The 20,109-nt window shown below is 39.9% G+C and overlaps 1 protein-coding gene across 1 annotated transcript; it reads right to left on the bottom strand.

The window, feature by feature from the left end:
* Positions 1-128: 128 nt before the first annotated feature.
* LOC128897883 (BPI fold-containing family C protein-like) lies at positions 129-16,852 on the bottom strand. The gene is made up of 15 exons (XM_054168203.1): positions 16,750-16,852; positions 14,762-14,873; positions 12,796-12,924; positions 10,701-10,856; positions 9,946-10,009; positions 9,799-9,859; positions 8,139-8,230; positions 6,498-6,671; positions 5,533-5,586; positions 4,342-4,512; positions 3,660-3,727; positions 3,100-3,142; positions 1,794-1,860; positions 698-771; positions 129-185 (listed from the first exon to the last, which is right to left on the bottom strand). The coding sequence occupies exons 1-15, from the start codon at positions 16,850-16,852 to the stop codon at positions 129-131; spliced, it is 1,425 nt and encodes a 474-aa protein (XP_054024178.1).
* Positions 16,853-20,109: the final 3,257 nt, after the last annotated feature.

Below are 20,109 nucleotides of genomic sequence, written 5' to 3'. Positions count from 1 at the left end.
TGGAAATCCTGCTGTGATTCTAATGCATGGTTCTAAAATTACAGCATCTACTCCCTACAAGCCAACAGAAGAAAGACTACATCTTTGTCTAATGTTTAAAAGGGACATCAGGAATGACTGTGAGGGTCTTAATCTCCCTCTTCCTCATGTTTGTAGCGAACATCCGTGGAAATCACCAGATGATCCTGCGGAGAGAAGAAGGTGACATTTCAAATGGACATAATCAGGGTCAGCACTGTGGGACTAGCCCATGGTAAGTCCTTCAGCAGGGCAGGGCTACTAAAAGGTTTATGGCTTCTGAACTTTAGTTAACTTTAGAGTAGGAATGGGCTCTGATGTCAGTTAATGCAACCTTCCAAAAGGCTGAGTAACACCATGGAGACATTCAGCTTGCCTATGAATTTTCCTAGAGTAGTGAAGATTCAGGAACTCATTGCTCCTAAGCCCTGCTGGGGATAGCAGAGCTGTCCTTATGTTGTCCCCATGCTGGCATACCCTAAAGGACTAGGGTACTCTTTATAACCTACAACTGCCAGGGGTGGTGGGGATGATGGACTCATTTTTGACCCAGAGTTTGGATTTTACACCTAGTGTATACTTACTGCTTTACAACTAGCAACATTTAGGACTACCTAAGACAGGATGTGCAGGCCTGAAAAAGAAGTAATATTCTTTAACATGAAATTGGGCTTCTCACCTGATTAATTTTTATTACTGGTCCAGCCAGGGTAGTATGGGCCAAGTTAAGAGGAAATCCTTTTCCTAGTTTATCTTTGGAAAGGACAAAAGTAATTACATTTGAATGTAATAATAAAATTCATTTCAGAAGCATCTTTCTCAAGGAACTCAGTTTGTTTTGCAATTTCCCTTTAATGAGTCAGCCTTTCACTTCTCAAGGGAGCTATTATTCATATGTGTTAAGAGGCAAAAAATCCTGTGAAAAAGTTGCATACAAACCTCTTACAACCTCAAACTTCATCTGTCTGAGACTGAGATCTGACTGCTTTTGCTCCTCTCCAGCTATCTGCCCTACAAGATCTGGTTTCTACCATTTCGCACTCTCATTCTCCATCTTCCTTTCAGTTTCCTCCTTTACCTGATCCTCTAGTCCTGTTAGTCCCTCTTATTCACATCTGTCCCCAATTTCCTGGATCAAGCCTCAGCTCTATTCCCTTTTCCTTTTTCCAAACACCTGGCTTTTGCATCCCTCCCTTTCAGTTTCTTCCCTTTCTCCTCATCAAAATCTCATTTCCTTCCCCAGTGGTCTTCTGGCCTTTGTTTACCTCATAGGCACCTTCTGTACCCTTCCACCTGCTTCCTTCCACCTTCACCTCTTTCTTCATTCTCCCTCACTCTATGCATCCCATTGAGATGGTTTTCTGATTTGTTCTGCCTGGGCAGCAGGTGAAGCATGAAAGGAGATGGAAGTCAGAGATGTTACCCCAAAGCCCCAAGATGCAAGCAAGCTTCTGTGCTTCCCCAGCCTGGATCATGTCTTGACTCTCTGTCAGGACAAGGCTCAAGCATGTCTCAATTCTGCTGCCATGATACATCCAGTGAAAAAGAAACCTAAGGACAGTGTCTGGAAGGGTGCCAAAACTTGCTCTAGCCCAGCCCTTTATCCAGGTGACTGAAGAACCAGAACTTAAGTCCAGCACAGAATAGACCTCTCCAGATCTAGTCAAACAGACAGAAAACTTCCAATAAAACAGGCATAAAGCTGATCACTCCCTCTTATGGTTTCAGTCTTGCTTTCCCACCAGTTATGCTCAGGAGCTGCCCACAATCCTTACCATTGATTATTGGGATCACTGTATTCCATAAAGCATAAGACAGAAAATTCTCCATCAGTGAAGTCAGCTGTGAGAGGAGAAAACACACTTGGTGGTTAATGACTGGTGCCTGTGGGATTGCAGCTTGACAGGGAAGATGAAGGGTTAGAACTGGAGTGACATGTAAAACGATCAGAACAGAGCTTGGCAGAGAAAAACATCTTTTGTGGTTTAAATTGCAGCTGAACAATGTACAAAAGAGGTGTCAATTTTTCTCACAGTAAGTGAAATACAAGTTGGGGTTTTGTTGTTGTTTGGGTGGGGGTTTTGTTGTTTTTGGTTTGTTGGTTTTTTTTCCAAATTTATATTAAATATCTGGGTTCAACATTGACTTTAAGAATGATATCTCTTCAATCTCATTTCAGCTGCCAGGACTCAGTCCTCAGAAGTGAGCTGTTCTCTGTGTGGCAAGAATTGCCCTGCCCTGATGCTCTGTCTTATGTCACTGTGATTAGTGTCCTCCTCGCTTCACTTGAAGCTGTAGGTTGGGCTGGGCTGCTGCAGAGTTGCACTGACCATTTCTTATTCTGTTGTGAAAGTTCTAAGCAGTGGCACAGTGTTTCTTTCATTCCCTACTTTTGACTTCTCTGTTTATGATATTCAGTTGAAGTGATTCAAGATAGTTCCTAAAACTGAGCTTAAGCTTGACCTTGTACTCCCTGCAACTGCTGTGCCTACTTCATGCAGCTGTGAATTCAGGCTGGCTGTCAGAAACAGCTAGAAGAGGTGCTGGCCCCATGTCTGCCTTTGGGCTGCTGCATATAGATGGAGCAGAATCAACTATGATGGCTTGCTAGGTCACACATACCCAGGCAGACATTTCTCTTTGTTTCAAGCAATATTACACAGTAATATCTACATAACATTGGGATCCTCTGATGAAACCAAAAAGAAAAAAATAAATCACCACTCCAAGAGGTATTTCCTCTTACTGGAAAACGGAGGTGGTGGAATCACCATCACTGGAGGTGTGTAAGAAGAGACTGGATGGGGCGCTTGGTGCCATGGTTTAGTTGATTAGTGTTGGGTGATAGGTTGGACTCGATGATCTCAAAGGTCTTTTCCAGCCTGGTTATTTCTATTCTATTCTAATCAACCAAACACACAAAAACCCAACAACACCCCTGCCCCGCACCCCAACCAGAGAATATACTATTTCAAAGCAGAAGAATAGTGGCAGATGATATCCCCAAGACAGACCAAGAACTGTCCAGAAATCTCTGAAGTGCTCAGCTACCCTTCCTAGGCATTATAACCATGAACATACCTCAGAGGAGCGAAGAGGGGAGTGCATTAGGGAGAACTGGAGCCTAAGGAAAAGCAGCAAAAGAAGAGGATTCACTATAAAGAATGAAAACGTGAGTTATGCACACTGCTTGAAAACTGTGGAATTTCATACTGATTTTGTGCTGGTTACAGTGATCCACTGCAGCATTTGCACTCTGGCAGCTCTGTTCATGATGCTCAGATATGGCATGGCAGCAACATTTAGAAGCTTTCAAATAAACTACTGAATCTCATGCTCCAACTTTCTGTCCCCAACAGACTAAACCTGATCCCTTTAAGATAACCAATAAATGGAACATTGTCACCTGGAAAAGTATTTAACCTATGGAGAGGGGTACTATCATGTTGCACAAGAGACATGGCTACTCCACAGGATTACTGTATTTCACCTGAAAGATTTAGACCAACCAAGCTGAATGTCTCTGTTTCACAAAAGCCATTGTGAGAAAGAAGGTAACTAATTTTATTTTCCACAATGAAGTTCTGTTGGGTCCTAATGTTGGGATTGTTAAGGTTGTTTTCCATTTTTCCCATGGTTACCTCTTCAGAAGTAATGAGATAATCAACTTCTGTTTGGTTATTGTCAAATTGGCTCTGGTACTGGCTGTCTGCAGGGAAAAAAAACAAAACAGTCTTCTGTGATTGTATACACAGATAGATACTGTCTCAGATAAAGGCACAAATGCAATTGCTTTTGTGATTGGAAACACAATGTCTAAACTTTTTATTTGGCCAATACATGTAGATAGTGAAATCATTTGTGGATCTGCTGCTTTCTGCTAGCAACTAAAATTGCATGATTGAAGTGATAATCTTGCCCTGACTGCCTCTTTATCATTAAGACCATTTAAGTCCTTGCACGGCTGACAGGACTGGTTTGCTTCCAACCTAATGAAAAGAAGTCTGGGGTCACATAGAACTATTTTATAACAAACAAGTTGGGAAGACTGGGCAGCAGACAAACACATTTTTATGCATTACAATTTATTCTTGAATCATCACTCAACCTCCCACATGGCAAATGTCATAAGTTGCTCTCTGCAACTACCTAATAAGTTCTACAGTATGTGATGCATGTTTGCTCCCTGTGAAATGCAAAAGAAGAGTGAGCATAACGTGCTGTTTTATACTGATCTCTATGATTTTCAAAGGATCTGGAAGTTTACTGTGTGATTTGTTCAGCCCCAGCACCAAATGTTATCATCTAGCTCATGTTACTTACTAGATTGCCTGTAAAGATGTACTGGGTGGTTGAATTTGGCAGAACAGCAAACACTTCTACACAGCCAGTGATCTGTAGGATGCATCTGTCTGCATTTAAACTGACTGCAGGTGGTGATGTAGCCATCAGCCTCAGCAGCACTGGGCATGCTATTTTGTAACTCAGAGCAATCTGTAGAATTTCAAAGAGGAAAAAATTCTGAATGCAGTGCTAAGCTTTTCCTCAGCTCCACTTTCTGAGGCTGCATCACAGTAAGGTGCTATATACTGATACTCTTGTTAATTAACCTAGGTTATAACCACTTCATTGTAATTACACCAACTGAAATGACAAAATTAGCAGAACAAATGATGTCATTTTAAATCTACTGATATTGAACATATAGAGAGGAATAACTTAAAGGTTGTTCCTGGAAAAAAGTATCTTGTGAGGAGAGGATTAGCACTGCATGTTAAAGAAGTGAGGGGGAAATTAATGACCCTGACAATATAAAGAATGTAGAAAAGAGGCAGCCTGCTAAAAGAGCCCATCCTTTGAAAAAACAGAAAAACTCCTAGATGACAAAGCTTTAGTTTGCAATGCCACAGATTCCAAATGTCATAATTTTATAAGTAACTGTTGCCATATTAGGGATTTTAAAGGAATCTCATTGTATCTTAATTTCTTGTATCACATTTATAAACATAGATACTCATGACTATTGCTTCCCATTGTGTGTAATATCCAGCAGTAATATATCATGTATCATTGCACAGATAAGTCAGGCTACCAATACCAGAGATACCACTACCTTCAACAGGAATAAAAGGAGACTGACTTCATGGAGGTCTACCACTTGTTTTTACAACCTGGTTTTCTATTCTATTCTATTCTATTCTATTCTATTCTATTCTATTCTATTCTATTCTATTCTATTCTATTCTATAACTGTTTCAGAGGCTGAGAGCCAACCCAGCACTCAGAAGAATAGAGAATGACTAAAGAATAGTGTGATACAGTTAGGAACAACTCTATCACACTAGAGTTATGATGGGGTAGACATGTCTGTTTGAATCTTGCATTAATCATAAACCAGCTCAGTTTCCTTGTCTCCTCCATTCTTTCATAAATGAGCTAGTGCACAGATAATACCCATAAGAAACATTAACTACTTCTTTTTCTTCAAAGGTCTGTAAAGGTAAAAGTACCCACCTCAGGAACAAAATCTTTGAATAAGCCAATATTTAGGTTAAAAGTAGTAGCAAGCTGTAAACAAATGTAAAAAAATGAGATTATATCAGCTTGAAAATTAGGTTTTCCTTTGGGAAAATAAAACACCACCACAACATACATACTTTATTTTAGACAATCTATATTTCAGTTTAGTACTTCCTTGCCCCAGAATGATTTCTGAGGAACCCAAAATTCTCTTTAGGACAGAAGAGACAAATTTCTCACGGACATGTTACGAAGCACATACCAGTGAACAAACATTATTCTTTGAAAGAACAGATATGGCATCCTGCTTACTTCCTGCCTTCAGACATTCTTAGATGAACACACTGAATCTGTCAGAGGCAAGACTCAGAAATCTAATTTGCCCTTTGTGCTGCTGACCACTGTGATGATACTTAGCAGCTCCATATGTGTTATGGATTTTTATAAACACCTGACAACTCTTTCAGTTAGTAGAACTTTTAATGCCAGTGTGGAAACAGCATTTCTCAGAAGTCTTTTATGTTCCTCACCCACATCTAAAAGCTTAGTTTCCTTGTACCTTCTTGCCCCATTTTGCTGCTCTGTAAAGTCTGAGGGTTTATTCTGGCTCTCAGCATAACCAGTGAATTTGTTACTGACCTCTGTGCAGCAGGCTGTGGCTTCAGTATACCTTTTCCTGTCATGCCCTTTCCTATGAGAGATCCATGAAGAGACAACAGTTTTTTGGTTCTTTCTGTCACTCCTTGCACACCAGTCTGTGATGTTCATATCTATCATTCCTTGCCTAGATCTGCCAAGAAGACTTAGGTTTGAGGGAGGCTTTTACTACTCTGTCACAAATGCCTCCTGGAAGTGGTAGAAGTGTGATCTAAATCTGAGTGAAATGGCAAACATAATGTGCTAGCCTCCTTTCCTGACTGCTGAGATTTGTCATTCTGTTACATGCAAATTATACTTACCTCTTCAGAGATGGTGATGCTAAAAGCCCCTGCTCTGTAGTAAGCTAGTGAAGCAGACTTAAGAACATAACTGGAGACACCCAGGTATAGCATGGAATCATCCTGGTTTGGGAGAGCAAATGGAGCTGGCACAAAGGGAGGGTCTGTGTGGTTTCCTACTGGATAGACTGTGCCCTGAAAAGAATCATTATCAAATATTTCTAGTTGTAAACATTTACATGTGTTAGAATGCATTAGCAGTGGTTGAACAGAAAGAATTTTTCCTAATCTGAAGAAAAGCTTGACATTAAAGAAAAACTAAAGCAAGCAAGTAAGTTTCTGTATGCCCTGAAAAGACAGCAAATTCAGGGTCTTTTGGAAAAATGCAGGAATCAAAGAGAAAAATCTGGCCTCCATCCTTTCAAAGTTTGAATTTGAGCATTCAAGGGATTATGCTGAACTGCAGCTATGGGACACACACAAAAGTCCTCTGGACCACAGCTTTCTTTCCCTTGTGGCAAAGGTACATTCATTCATTTAATTCTAAGCATTACAGGCACACCCCAAAAGCACTGGAAGTTGCTTAGGAGGACACAAAGGAGGCATTTAAACCGCCCAACTCTTATCTTTGATCCAGCAGCCAGTCCTCAAGACCTAGTTTGGGTGCTGCTCAAGTGTGAGATCTTGGCTTAGTTATATTAAGAAAATAATTCTTCCAATGTGAAAAGGTGATGTGAGTTCAGGGCAAGAAAAGTAAGAACAGACACGAAGCAGTGTAACTACTGATGCTATAACAGTTAATAGCTGAAAGATTCAAGAGGAAAAATATTGCCATGGAAAGTTCTAAAAGCCTAAGGAAAAAGTTGTGACATAGAAGATGGTAACTCAGAGCCATCAAGAATCAGCCTGTTCCAAAAAGACCTGAAGACCACTAACCTCCTGAACTGACTTAAAAAGACTAATCCAGCATCCCATACAGGTGTCATCATGTTAAAGCTTAGCTTGTCAGATCTACTTAGTAGCTCATAAATAATTGCTCAGTACTTTAAAGCTATGTATATCCTGCTTTCAGAGTGGTTTTTATGTGTGGTAAAAATTGCTTGAACAAAATAACTGACAGAGAGAGTCTCAACCACAGCTCTAGCACATCTTTCTTAACTGAAGACAGTCCTGAGAGCCATGGAGATGCTCTGAATTGCAAGGACTGATGAAGCTGCTGGAAAAGCTGGTGTTGCTGAGATCTCTCTTGTCAACAAAGGTGAAAACAGATAAGAAAGGAACTGCTGTGTGCTGCTCAAGGACTGTCTGTGAGAAGGGTTTTTTCTGGGTGTGACCTGCACATATACAAGAGGCTGATTCATCTCAAAACAAATGCTTTGGTTTGCAATCGCATTGCTAGCCATCATGGATAAGGTATCGCTGGTAACAAGGCAACATCAAGGAGCAGTGGAAGAGCTGTGTGTTTAAAAATCACTTCTGTGCTGTTTATAAAGCACCTCTGAAGGACTGTGGTTAATTTATTAAACAATTGCTTATATCTTGACCAAAATATCCAAATGTCTCATTGCTTTTGTAATTAAACATTGGAGATGCTGAATAAGACTGTAGTGAAAGAGAAGCAGAGAAGTCTTAGAAAGCACACTGATATTAAAGACAAATTACCTTCAAATCCAAGTTAATGTGTGATTTGAAGACAGCTGGAGAACTAACTAGGGAATAGTCTATTTGTGCAAAGGCATCAATGTGTCTTAAGACTAGAAGAATGATGGACAAAAACAAAACAGCTGTTATTATAAAACCACATCACAAGCAGTTATTGTTTAGTTAAAGGCAAAGGCATTATAGAAATTATGAATACGAAGAAGAATGGTGAGAGAACGAAGGGAAAAAAACCAAACAAACAAACAAACACAACTTGTTGTAAGGGAAGAAAGTGAGAGTATTCCCTCTGGAAAAGTCACTGGTTCCTCCTGGTTTAGGCCTGGTTCTCCTGTTGTTCATAACTGAATACAGTCCTCAGAAATCTCTTTCGTGCAGTGAAAGGAGATTTTAGGGCAGAGTCCCCTTTTTGTCACATGTTTGCACCAGAGAGCTAAACTGTCGGATGTGATTAGGGAAATGCTGCTAAAATACTACTAGATACTGTGGAAGATGACACTAGCACATTCTTGCACATATCAACGTTGAAGACAAGGGATGTTTGTTCACTACAGTGGAGGGCACTTTATTGGACAGTATGATTCAAATCTTTCTATGCAAGGCACTCATGCAACTTCAGCTTGATTGTTATTTTTGATTGGACTGTAAGGTCTCTTCACACAGTATAAAAATCAGATGGGTTTAAAGAGAAATGGTGATTTCACAGAGACCATGAATTCCTTCAATATGATAGCACAGCTTGTTTAGGTTTTGAGCCTGTTTAGGTATTTGCTGTATAGGAAAGTGTTATTTATCACCATGATTTTCAATAAATTTTGCCATTGCTTGGCACATGGCAGGTATAGGCTCTTTAGGAAAAGTAAAAACCTGCTTCTGAATAGCAGAGCAGATAACAGAAATATCCACAATGCAATGTGGAGAGTAGGAACAAACTCTCTGACCGAATTATAATGACTTAGGTGAATTACATGAATTTGAATTGGTGAAAAACACAAATATTCTTAGCCAGAGGGAAAAAAACCAACAACAAATACAGCAACAACAAAGAAGAGGTTAAAAAAGCCTGTGGGATTTATTATAGAACTAAAAATCTTATGTACAGATATCTATCTATCTATCTATCTGCTTTTTGGACACAGTTACCTATTGTTTTCATGTCTCTGCAAGAGTGACACAGAATTGTTATTGGTGTAAGGAGAAACATGCTTAGCAGGACACTTAGCAGCATGTCCTCCTGCAGCTTCTTGTTATCCCCCTGAATTCAATTTCATGACAAGATGTGCTAAATTTATGAGAGCTGGCAGGGTTGTTTGTCCTCTTTTTTAGTGGGTTACTGCTAACTCAGGTTTTCTTATGTCCACACTACCAAAAGCACAAAGAATCAGCACAAAAACATACATTTGAAAAACTGAAATAAATACACAGGTCAGATACAACAGATTGAAAAATTACAAGTGACCTGCTGTGGACACAGAAGAAATTCAGATATTGAATATAAGGTATATGCAAGAGTTCTGGAACAGGTTCAGGTACAGAACAATGGCTATATTTTCCTTCCTTCATTTTTTTGCGCCATGAACATAGGAATGCTTTGGCATCTAATAGAAAAGGCTACAATTTGAGCACTATGAAGATTATTTAAACTCTGTTATCACCAACTCACCCTTCTGCTTTCTTATATGAGCATCCATCATCTGGATTTTGTATTCAATGTTTTGGCATATCTATGTGGAAGAGAGACAAGTCAGTAATGTAAGGGCTGTATTTCAACTCCTGCCTTTACTAGCTGAAACCATCTTTGCAAACTCACATTTTGATCCAATTTGGTGTGAATGGGCTTCTCAAGATAACCAGATAGAAAGCTGTAGATCCAGCTGGAGGAAAGGAGATTAACATAATGACCTTCTACCATGGATTGAAACATTTGAAATGTATATCTGGGAGATGGGGACATCAATGTCATTTATACTAACGAGACCTGATTACAGCGCTATTGGTAGACAATGCCATTGACTGAGTCTCAGTCAAACGCTAGAGGTTCACAGTGTCATAAGAGGTATTTAAAAGGCAATCTGCAAAGTAGTGAATGTTCATGGTAACAGGTTGATGCTCAATTAGCCACACTTTGAGGAAAAAAAAATAGAATCCAGGACAACAAAGTGAGGAAAACTCTAAGCCTTGTTCCATATTCTTCTTTGAAAGTTTTATTCTGAAATTGTAGGTTGGCTTCTCAAAAGGCATAATCAGTCCAGACCACCTCCCTATCTGCAACCCTCCATTTGCAATCTTGTATTCTTTACTGTTCCCAAATGGCATTTTTTTGATATGCTCTGTGTTTAGTCAGCTCATTTTTTTGGCACATGCACAAAGAAATGTAGATTAACCACGGTCCACACACTCCGCAAAGGAGCCTGGCTTTGAAAACAGACCTTTAAAATATGTTTTCATAGTCTTCAATAGTTGTATCCTGTAATTGGATACCTGAAGGTCAAAATTTGCAAAGTGGCTCTTATGCTACAACCCTGCTACTTCCCACAGAGTAATGAGAAAATCTGCTGTACATACCTTGATCCTCCATTAAACTCAACTTTTACACTATTGATGGTCAGCTGGCAATCGTGCAGCAAAACGGACAAGCAACCTGTGCTGTCCCTTGACACTTTGAAGATAACTGCAATAAACAGTCCTGAGATGGACACAGTAATTCCTCCTTGGTCATTCCTGTTTAGATAAAAAAACCCCAAACACCTAACTCAGTAAAGGAAGCATCTGCTTTAAGGAACAGTTAAAGAAACTCCCTGTAAATCAGGTTTAAAAGGACTGTTTGCTGCTATCATCTAGAATGAAGAATAGGTTTTCTAGGGGTTAAAGTAGATTAAAGACATGCCTGGCATTCAAAACCAGCTTATATGCATGAGTTTTCAGGACACACATTTTCCAGAGTTGTGTAGGATTTGACAAGTTTGCAAAAATGTGACAATTTCACAGCCATTCCAGTCCTTCATGACAGATTCCCCTGAAAGCCTCTGGGACTGCCCCAGCAATGTCAATTACCTAATAAATAGATAACCCAGTGGTTCTCAATTTTGCAATTGTTCCTCTTTCCTAGCAATTTTCAATAACTCCTTAAAATGTATATGTATTTCTTCATTCTTAGTCCTGCCCCAGAACCATTCATTCTGTCTCCATCCTATAAAAATTATTTCTAAGACCTCAACAAAGATTCTTATGCCTAAATTCAGGCAGGTGTAGGTATTGGAATTCCAAGGTAGGTATTAGAGCTAGAAATACAAGGATAAAACCATCACAACTAAAAAGCTGTGAGAAGACCCATCTTACTGACCCAGGAAACAGCCCAGGAGGAGTGGGTTGTCTGTGGTCTGCCTTGGAAAGCTCATTTTCAGCTGGGCCTTCTTAGTCAACTATGCTGAAATCAACATGTAGGACCAGGGAGTGGAGGGGGTAAAGAGCAAAGCATATTCTGAATCTGTCTAAGCTGGCAGCCATTCACAAAACTTCTATTAAATAGAGCTGCACAGATTGTTTCCTCTGCCCCTAAAAAGCAAGAAAAACATTCCGCTTCCTAAACTCCACCAAAACTGCCTTTTACCACTTCCACTATGATCTCCTCTGTCAAGTCCTGCACGCCAGCTCCCTGACTCCCTTGCTGTCTGTGAAGCCTTTGGAGTTTTACACATCTGGGGTCTCTCCAGATTATGGCCATGTCCTTAGTCTTCAGCAAGAGGGAGAAGCGTCATTGTGTTTGGGAACAGCTGATTTGCCCTACTGAATGCAGTATCCTTTTCCTCTGGTATCACAGAAAGAACAAGACAAGTTGGCAGCATAGTGACAGAGGTTTCCAGCCAGCAGTACTGAAACTGAATGCAGAGCTTCATGTCTGTGCTACTTTGAAATCAGGACCTCCTGCTGTGCTATCTGGCTTGCAAATAGAGCAACACTTACTGCGGTTACCATTTATTACAGTAACGCAAGTTGTACACTTTTCTGACCTCTCAGAAGTTTTATGCCTTCCTCTGGCCTCAAGAAAATCAGGAATATTATATTAAAAGTCTACAGCAAAAATACTGAGATAAGAAAGTGGAGAAATCAGTATGCAATCATGTAACTAAAGACGGTCTCATACTGTACAGGCTCAGTTTCCCATAGCGACCTGAGTGCTACTGTCTCTGAAGTTCTGAATGCTTGGCATTGTGACGGTGCCCTTCTTTCAATAGGAGTGCTCTGGAAAACAATATGCACTGCACTGTAGCAAATATCAAATGTCAAATAGATAATTAACTGCAGTGTCAACCTTCCAGTTGTATCTCAAAGAAACTAAAAATCTATGACCACTGCAAACTCTGTAGTCCTGGCTATTCATGTAATGTCATGAAATATGCAGTCTGGAAAAAACTGAGCATACTAATAGATGTCTGGTGTGATACCTCCCCAAGAGACAACCTGTGGGGTAGCATAATTTAAAACAAAAAAGCATTAACTGGCAGGGGATGTTTCCATGTTTAGAAGTTTATTCAAACAGATTGTTGTTAAATGCTAATGCATATCTGGCCTGAAAAAAATAATAACTACCAAGTACAATTCTTAATTCTTCTCCCAGAACTGCCCTCCTTCCACCTTCATGTCTCTGCACATTACTTACAGAAGCCATGTGTTCATTCTCCAGTCTGCACTGATTGTAGCAGAAGCATGTGCCACTGACAGACTAATGCCAGTGCCAGGAATAAAGGAAGCAGAAGTTTCTGGGAAATCTACAGAGTTGAATCTGAGCCTACAGAATACAGAAAGGAGGATATTAAACTGCATGTCAAAAGAGGAAGGAGAAATTCTGATCACTGAAACCCCTTCTGCTCTAAAAGGCAAAGTTTATGCTTCAGTAAAAGCATATTGTATATTTTAGGAAAGAAAGACACTTGTCCTTCAAGTAAAGAATGCTTGCTGGGGGGAAATAAAGTGTGTTACAACCTGATGCTGCATCTGTAAATAAATACAGGCTGCTTGAATGCTAGCATTTGCTGAAGAACATCAGTTTCTCTTTGCCCACTCTGCTCCCTCCCCTCAGCAAAGGGCTCTGGAGAGGATCCATTTTTTCTAAACAAAATCTAACTTGCAGATTTCCCTGCCAAAACAATCCAGGATCCTGTCTTGCAAATGGGTGTGTTGAATTGAGCTAAACATTGCAAACACATCAGCTGTAATCTTATCATATAGTATACATTCTTCATTGTTCCTTGATATCTTGCAGAGATCTCTGTAACAACTGCCTTTAATCTACTTCCCTGGGGCAGAAGGCACCAGTTACTTTTAGTTAAAGTTACCATAATTTTCCAATAACATTTTGGTCAGAAGTAAGGTTGCCTTTAGAAATCTTGTCCAAAATCAGGTTATCCACTGGGAAGATGGCCAATTTAAAGAACTACAGTTGGGAGAATGAATTGGAGTTTTGAAGATCACATAATGATTTAGGTTGGAATGGGACCTCAGGGGATTTTTTTCTTTCAACCTCTTACTCAAAGCTGGGCCAACTCAGGGGCCCTACCCATCTGAGCCTTGAACACATCCAAGGATGAGAATCCTGAACCTCTTTGTGCCCTTGTTCTGATGCTCCCTAGAATTTTTTCCTTCTAATTTGAGCTTTTCTTGACATAACCTGTTTCCGTTGTCTGTGATCCTTTCACTGTGTAACTCTAAGAAGAATCTGACTATGATTGCCACTCAGCAGACAGTGGAAGACATGCAGTAAGACACATGCACCTCCACCCTCGTCTTCTCTGGACTATTCAAACACAGCTCCCTCAGATGTAGGTATTAAGGTTGCAAGGATGGTATAATACAATGAAGCCTGTTGGAAATAGTAAAGGATGCAGGCCCCATGCAGCAGAAAGCACATGAAGTCTCCCAGACTGTATTTCTTGCTCCAGGTCATTTTTAAGGAAAAGGAAATAAAATGGTACTGAGCAGCAGAGCTTGTCTTGATAGTAATATTAAAAGACCAAAGTTTCTGGGTTTCTGTTTATAGCCTATTTGAAGAGCTTGAACTAGAAGATGGAATTGAAGACTGTAGAAAACCCTTTTATATTAGTCTCCTTTTTTGGAGAAATTGTAGGAAACTCCTGGCTGCTCCTGGTACAATGATTTTCCTCAGCAGGAAATAGGTATCAAACCCTAGCCAATCAAAATATTGATTTAATTTTGTAGAAGTCATCTTCCTGCCACATCAGCATAGATATTCTTGTATTATCCCTTTGCCAGCTTTTTCTCATCAAACACAAATTCCTTTCACTGTTATAGGTCCTTTATAGTAGCAGATTGTTAATAATAATGATTCTTCCCTCCTCCCCATCTGCTTCCTCCAGTGGAGCATATATGTGCTTACATCTGCCTTGCCCCAAACTGTGAGACAAACCAACTAAAAAGGTGCTCAAAGTGGTCCTTCAGAATAAAGGACTTAGAAAACAAGTCAATATCTGGGCAGTGGGGGCTGAGTTAGATGGACCATTACAATTTTACACTAAACAAAGAAAAAAGGCTGCATAATTTTTACTATGCAGTAATGATACAATAAGATGCTTCATACCAAAACTTTGAAATGTATTTCCTTTACTTACTTTGACATTACATAACTGACTGTAACAATGGAGAAATTCTCCTGCCCACTCCAGCTTGGGAAGGTCTCTTTCAATACTGCTTGCTTCAGGAGTTCCATCCCAATCTTCCTGCCTAGAAGGGAACAGAGAAAAGCACCAGTCTTGCAGACTGAATTCAAGCACCCAAAGGACCAGATATATTGCCAAATAACTTAATAACTTTTAACATCATTCACAAAAATGTGTGATTCTGAAACCCTTACCTAGGCCTCCTTCCAATTACTTATACACCTACTTATAACTTCCATTAGCCTCACAACCAAATCAATTAACCAAGATCATCTCATCCCTGAGTTCTCTTTCATATTCTAGAACTGTTGTCAGGGTTCTGAATCTGTTATACTTCACTGATGATGTAGAAAGCCTTGGAAAACACTTAGCCATCAGCATTATTTCAGATTGTATCATACTGGTTGAATGAAAAACCTAATTAAGAAGTTCAGGATGACTTCTATATGTAGTGTTTACAGGAAAAAAATGTGATATATATATATATGCATATATGTATGCATCAGAAGTGCTAGTTGCTTGTGTACAGGAAAGTTATTTGAGGTTTATTGACAATACTTTTAAGTGTTTTCTTCCCATTTCTTTCTCCATCTTTTATGAAGTAGAGGTAAGTTATGATTCCCTGGGAATTCCTGCCTCCAAAGCAAATATGGCTCTGACTGAAACAACTTAAAGCTCTTTTAACAGCTGTCAGTGAAGGCAGCCAGTGATCCCAGGTGGAATTTCTCTTGAGGTCCTTGCAGCAGGCTGCAGCCTTCAAATTTCACATTAAGGGAGAAGACGTGACAGGCACCGTGCTCTTCAAATACGAGAAATACCTTTGGGAGGTGCACTGTTAATGTCTGCTCTTGCTGTTAATGTGGGGCTGCACAAACTTAGCCTGTTCATTCAGCACTTGAAGGCCATGCTGAAGGTCACAAAAACTGCTGGGCTCGGCAAGAAATAACAGGCTGAGTTCTTACTTCGACAGCACTGATAGATCCTTAGGGAGTGAATTTTCCTGTGTGTTTTATAAACAGATACGGAGATCAGTTCTGGTTTGGGTGACTGATGTTTGCCCTGCACTTCTCAATTCCTCAAAAGCCTTTAAAACAATGCTCATACAGAAAAATAAGTGGACCTGATCCTTGCTTTCATGTCTAAAGCATAAACCCCGAGCTTCTACTTTTCATCTCACAATTCCATTGTTTACCTGTCAGCATGTTCACTGCATAAATGATGATTAATTCTTAGCATGACCCAGCATTTGTTGAATCTGTGCCTTGTTAACCTTTATTACTAATATTAATTCTGTAAACACTTTGAAATTATACTGCATGCCCTCCATACCCATGGAGTAAGTCTTAGGTAAGAGATAGTGAAAGTAAGCAAAACATATTGTGGAAATTGTTGATACTCTTTTAAGGGGAAGAATTATAGTAGACAGGGCAGAATTATAATAGACAGTTACTACACTTTTTTTGTTTTAAAGAATGGCACATAGAGATGCTACCCCACACCAAATGGAGGAATGGGAATAAAGGTGTGTGGCTATGTAGCTGTTTTCAAATGGCAAGCTTTTTTCTAGTTATGTCTTATTATCTTCAATTAAATATTGCAATTTCAATGAGTCTTTGGACACCATTAGAAAAGAAGTGATTACATGTGTATCTCATTCTGGTTCTAAGAATGGAGATAGATAGAAGGAATGTGGTAGAAACACTTGGACTGTAGGAGAATGCAATCACCAATGCAAGGATAAATTCACAGCTGGGGTGCACAAAAGCTAAGGAAATAAATGAAAGAAGAGACAAAGGGTGTTCCTGATGTGCAGTGACAAAAGGAATTTTGTCTATTTTGGTACTTACAGGGCTTGCTACTACATTGCACTTTTATTAGGGAAGTATATTCTGTGCCTAGAGTAGTTATTATAAATTAACTTCTGGCAATGTTAGACATACCATAGTCCAGGCCCTTCTGAGTAATCCTCACTTTAAGACCAGGATTAGCCTCAAGCTGCAAGGACATCCAACACAGCAGGAAAGAATACCATGTATATAACATCTTCTCACATTTGCCACAGAGACCTGTTAACAGCATTTATCACAGAACCACAGAATGTTAGGGGTTGGAAGGGACCTCCAGAGATCAAGTCCAATCCCCCTGCCAAAGCAGATCACCTATGGCAGGCCACACAAGGATGCATCTAGGTGGGCTTTGAAAGTCTCCAAGGAAGGAGGCTCCACAGCATCTCTGGGCAGCCTGTTCCAGTGCTCCATCACACTCCCCCCAAAGAAGTGTCTCCTTGTGTTGAAGTGGAACCTCCTGTGTTCTGGCTGGTACCCATTGTTCCTTGTCCTATCACTGGCCACCACCAAAAAGAGACTACCACCTTCATCTTGATACCCACCCCCCAGATATTTATAGACAAATACCTATAAAAATATTTTATAGCTATAGATAGATATATAAATAGAGATATAGATAGATACAGATATAGATATATAGATATATAGATAGAGATATAGAACAGTTGGTGTGGGAGCAGAGATTTCTGATGACTTGGATAGTGCTTTGTCAGACATTAGCTTTTGAGGAGCCTGAATTGTTCTGTTCCAGTACTCTATACTTTCCCCCCAATGACCATGTTGTGGCTGGTTTACTTTAATGTCTGTCCTAACTCCTGCAAAGTGAGTACGAAAGAGTATTTCCAGCCAAGGAGGAGCAGGTCTATCCTTTTTATATGCACAACCCCTAGGATATATTGGATTTCTGAAACCAAAAGTTTTCCAGCTAAATCAGATGGTGTAATAAAATACAGTAGGCCTCCCTATAAAACTTTTCTGTTTACACACAAACCTTTAACTTAATCCAAACACTGATACATGAAATTGACTGAATCAGGTCCATGAAAAGGGAATGCAAGATTCAATTCAAAGCACATGAGAATTACATGCTGATCACACAGGAATTGAGAAGGGTGTCCTGGCACAAGCCTGCAGCACAGCATCTTTGAGTGCAAAGTGAGACTGTGAGCCACTGCGTGGCAGGACATTAAGTACATGACACAATACCAGACAGTTGTTTCTATAAAGTAGAAAGGTATTTACTAGATATTAATCTATAAGGACTGCTAGAAGCACTCATGCACTTGAGGTACCTCATTCTCATTGAATTTCATTGCCACCAAGGAACAGAGAACAGCAATATTAGTCAGTGTTGTGCTTTGTAGTTAGTATGTTCCTGTTTGGATCTTAAATGTATGCCAGGTAAGAAGCTGAAAGAACAATCAACTGAACTGCTACAGAAATAAAAGATGGTGTATTTTCATATTGCTTTCTCAAACCAACAAGGCTGATATTCTTGGCTTCATCAAAGCCTCAAGTCTCTCTTAGATGCTAGGACTGATTGTACAAGGTTAGTCAGATGACTGAGACAGAACTAAGGGGAAGGAACTTGTCAGCTGCCTGATAGTCTGAATCACAGCTGCCAGTAGTATTGTCAGTGACAATGGATGGCAGACAAATTGCTCTGACTTATCTTCTGCAACTGAGCATACCTTGACCAGTTCCTTTACTTAAATCATTCTCTTAATTCTTTTGTCTTCTCAGAGATAGTGCATTTAAGTACTTTAAGTAGAGGAAAAAAAGATGAGAAACGTCTTTGTTTCAGTTTGTGTACCTGTCTCACCCTAATGAAGTACTCTACTTACCAGTCTGTAGATACCACATTTGGTTTCTCCTTTGTGAACAGTGTGCAAAACCTTTCAATAAAACTTGCAAGAAAGATTATAGCTGAAATCTGAACTAAGAAAACTTCTGATGAAAAAAACCAACATAAAGTCAATGATTATTTTGTACAGGTTTGACACAGCCATAAACCACATTATCTTAAACTGACCAACCTCTGAAAGAGAATATTGTCTCTGAGAATTTTGTCCTTGTCTTTCCTTAGTCCTGCACAAAACTCTCCAATTGCAGCCCACAGAAGGATTGCTTTCACTTATGAAGATTCAGAAATTAAACCCCAATAGTTAACAAACACAAGATAAACAGTTCTCAAGAATGATAGCAAATATAGTATCTACCCAACCTGAAGTCCAGAAGGAGTACTCTAGTTTCGCAAATATCTCTGCTGTTACCACAGAACTGGGACTGGATTTTCCAGTGTCTTGCTTGCTCCACTGTTTCTAGTTACTCTGCCGCTCTCTTAAGAACAGGTAGGCTTTCTGCAGCTTGCTCAACAATGACAAATCAAAAAGGACTCAACAGCTTCATGATTTTAACCCTTCCTATTCACTGATACTCCATATGGAAAACCACCTCTGAGAGAAAAGGGATGTGAAATTTATATGGTTCATAGGTGAGGCAGGAATGCTCAAAGAAACCAGCAAATGATACAGGCAGGAGTTTGCTAAATTACATAAAGGCAGGTGATCATCACCTCTCCACAACCACTGGTAATACCACAAGTTCCTGTTCATGGTTTCCTCCATTCAGTGTGGAAAATAATACTACCCACTTCCAAACTCAAGAGACAGGCAATCTAGCTCAATGAAATCCTCAGACAGAATCCATAGGAGGCAATGGCCATCCCTGCCCCCATGGATTGTATTTGTGAGTAGGTCTGGAACCCTCCCAGTCTTTTGGAGACTTTGTAAAGGCACTGTGCTACCAGGGGTTTTCCTAAGCATGGCTTGCCTATAGACACCCTCCATAAGGACTTTCACAGCTTTGGAGCAGAGTTGCCAGAGAACTACTTACCTGTGCCAGGCTGCAAAATAACTAACATAGTTGCACTGTCTAGCTAGGATCGAGTAACAACCATCTGATGAGCTGATGAAAAACTGTATCCATGGAATTCTTGTTCTTGTTCTAGCTTTGCATTCCACACCACCCTCAGAGCTAGAACTGCAAGGGTGCTTTTAAGCCGGTCCCCAAGACACAGGGGGAAAAGTAAGAAATATTGAGATCTTGAACAGGAATGCAGGAGGCACTACTTGTGATGTGCACAGATACAGACCTGACCCCATCATTTGTGTAGGTCTGTTCTAAGCTTTCTTTGCTATTCTTCCAGTTGCTTGACTCAATCTTGGTGTCCTGTACAATCATTGTTACTTTCATGGAGCTGACAGCAACATGAGGCACTCTCTCAACCTATGCAGCATGTACCCTGATTTTGTGTAAATTCAAATCCTGTAAGAAGTCACCATAGATTCCCAGAAGGGGGATGCAGTAATCTCACTAAGGAAAATCTGACCCCTTTGGTGCATCACAAAACATAGGAAATCTTCCTCTGACAATCTTCCCCTATAGGTGGAG

Source organism: Dryobates pubescens, chromosome 15 (genome assembly GCF_014839835.1).
Source record: "Dryobates pubescens isolate bDryPub1 chromosome 15, bDryPub1.pri, whole genome shotgun sequence".
NCBI classification, from domain to species: Eukaryota; Metazoa; Chordata; class Aves; order Piciformes; family Picidae; genus Dryobates; species Dryobates pubescens.
This window is presented reverse-complemented; position numbering and strand designations above follow the sequence as displayed.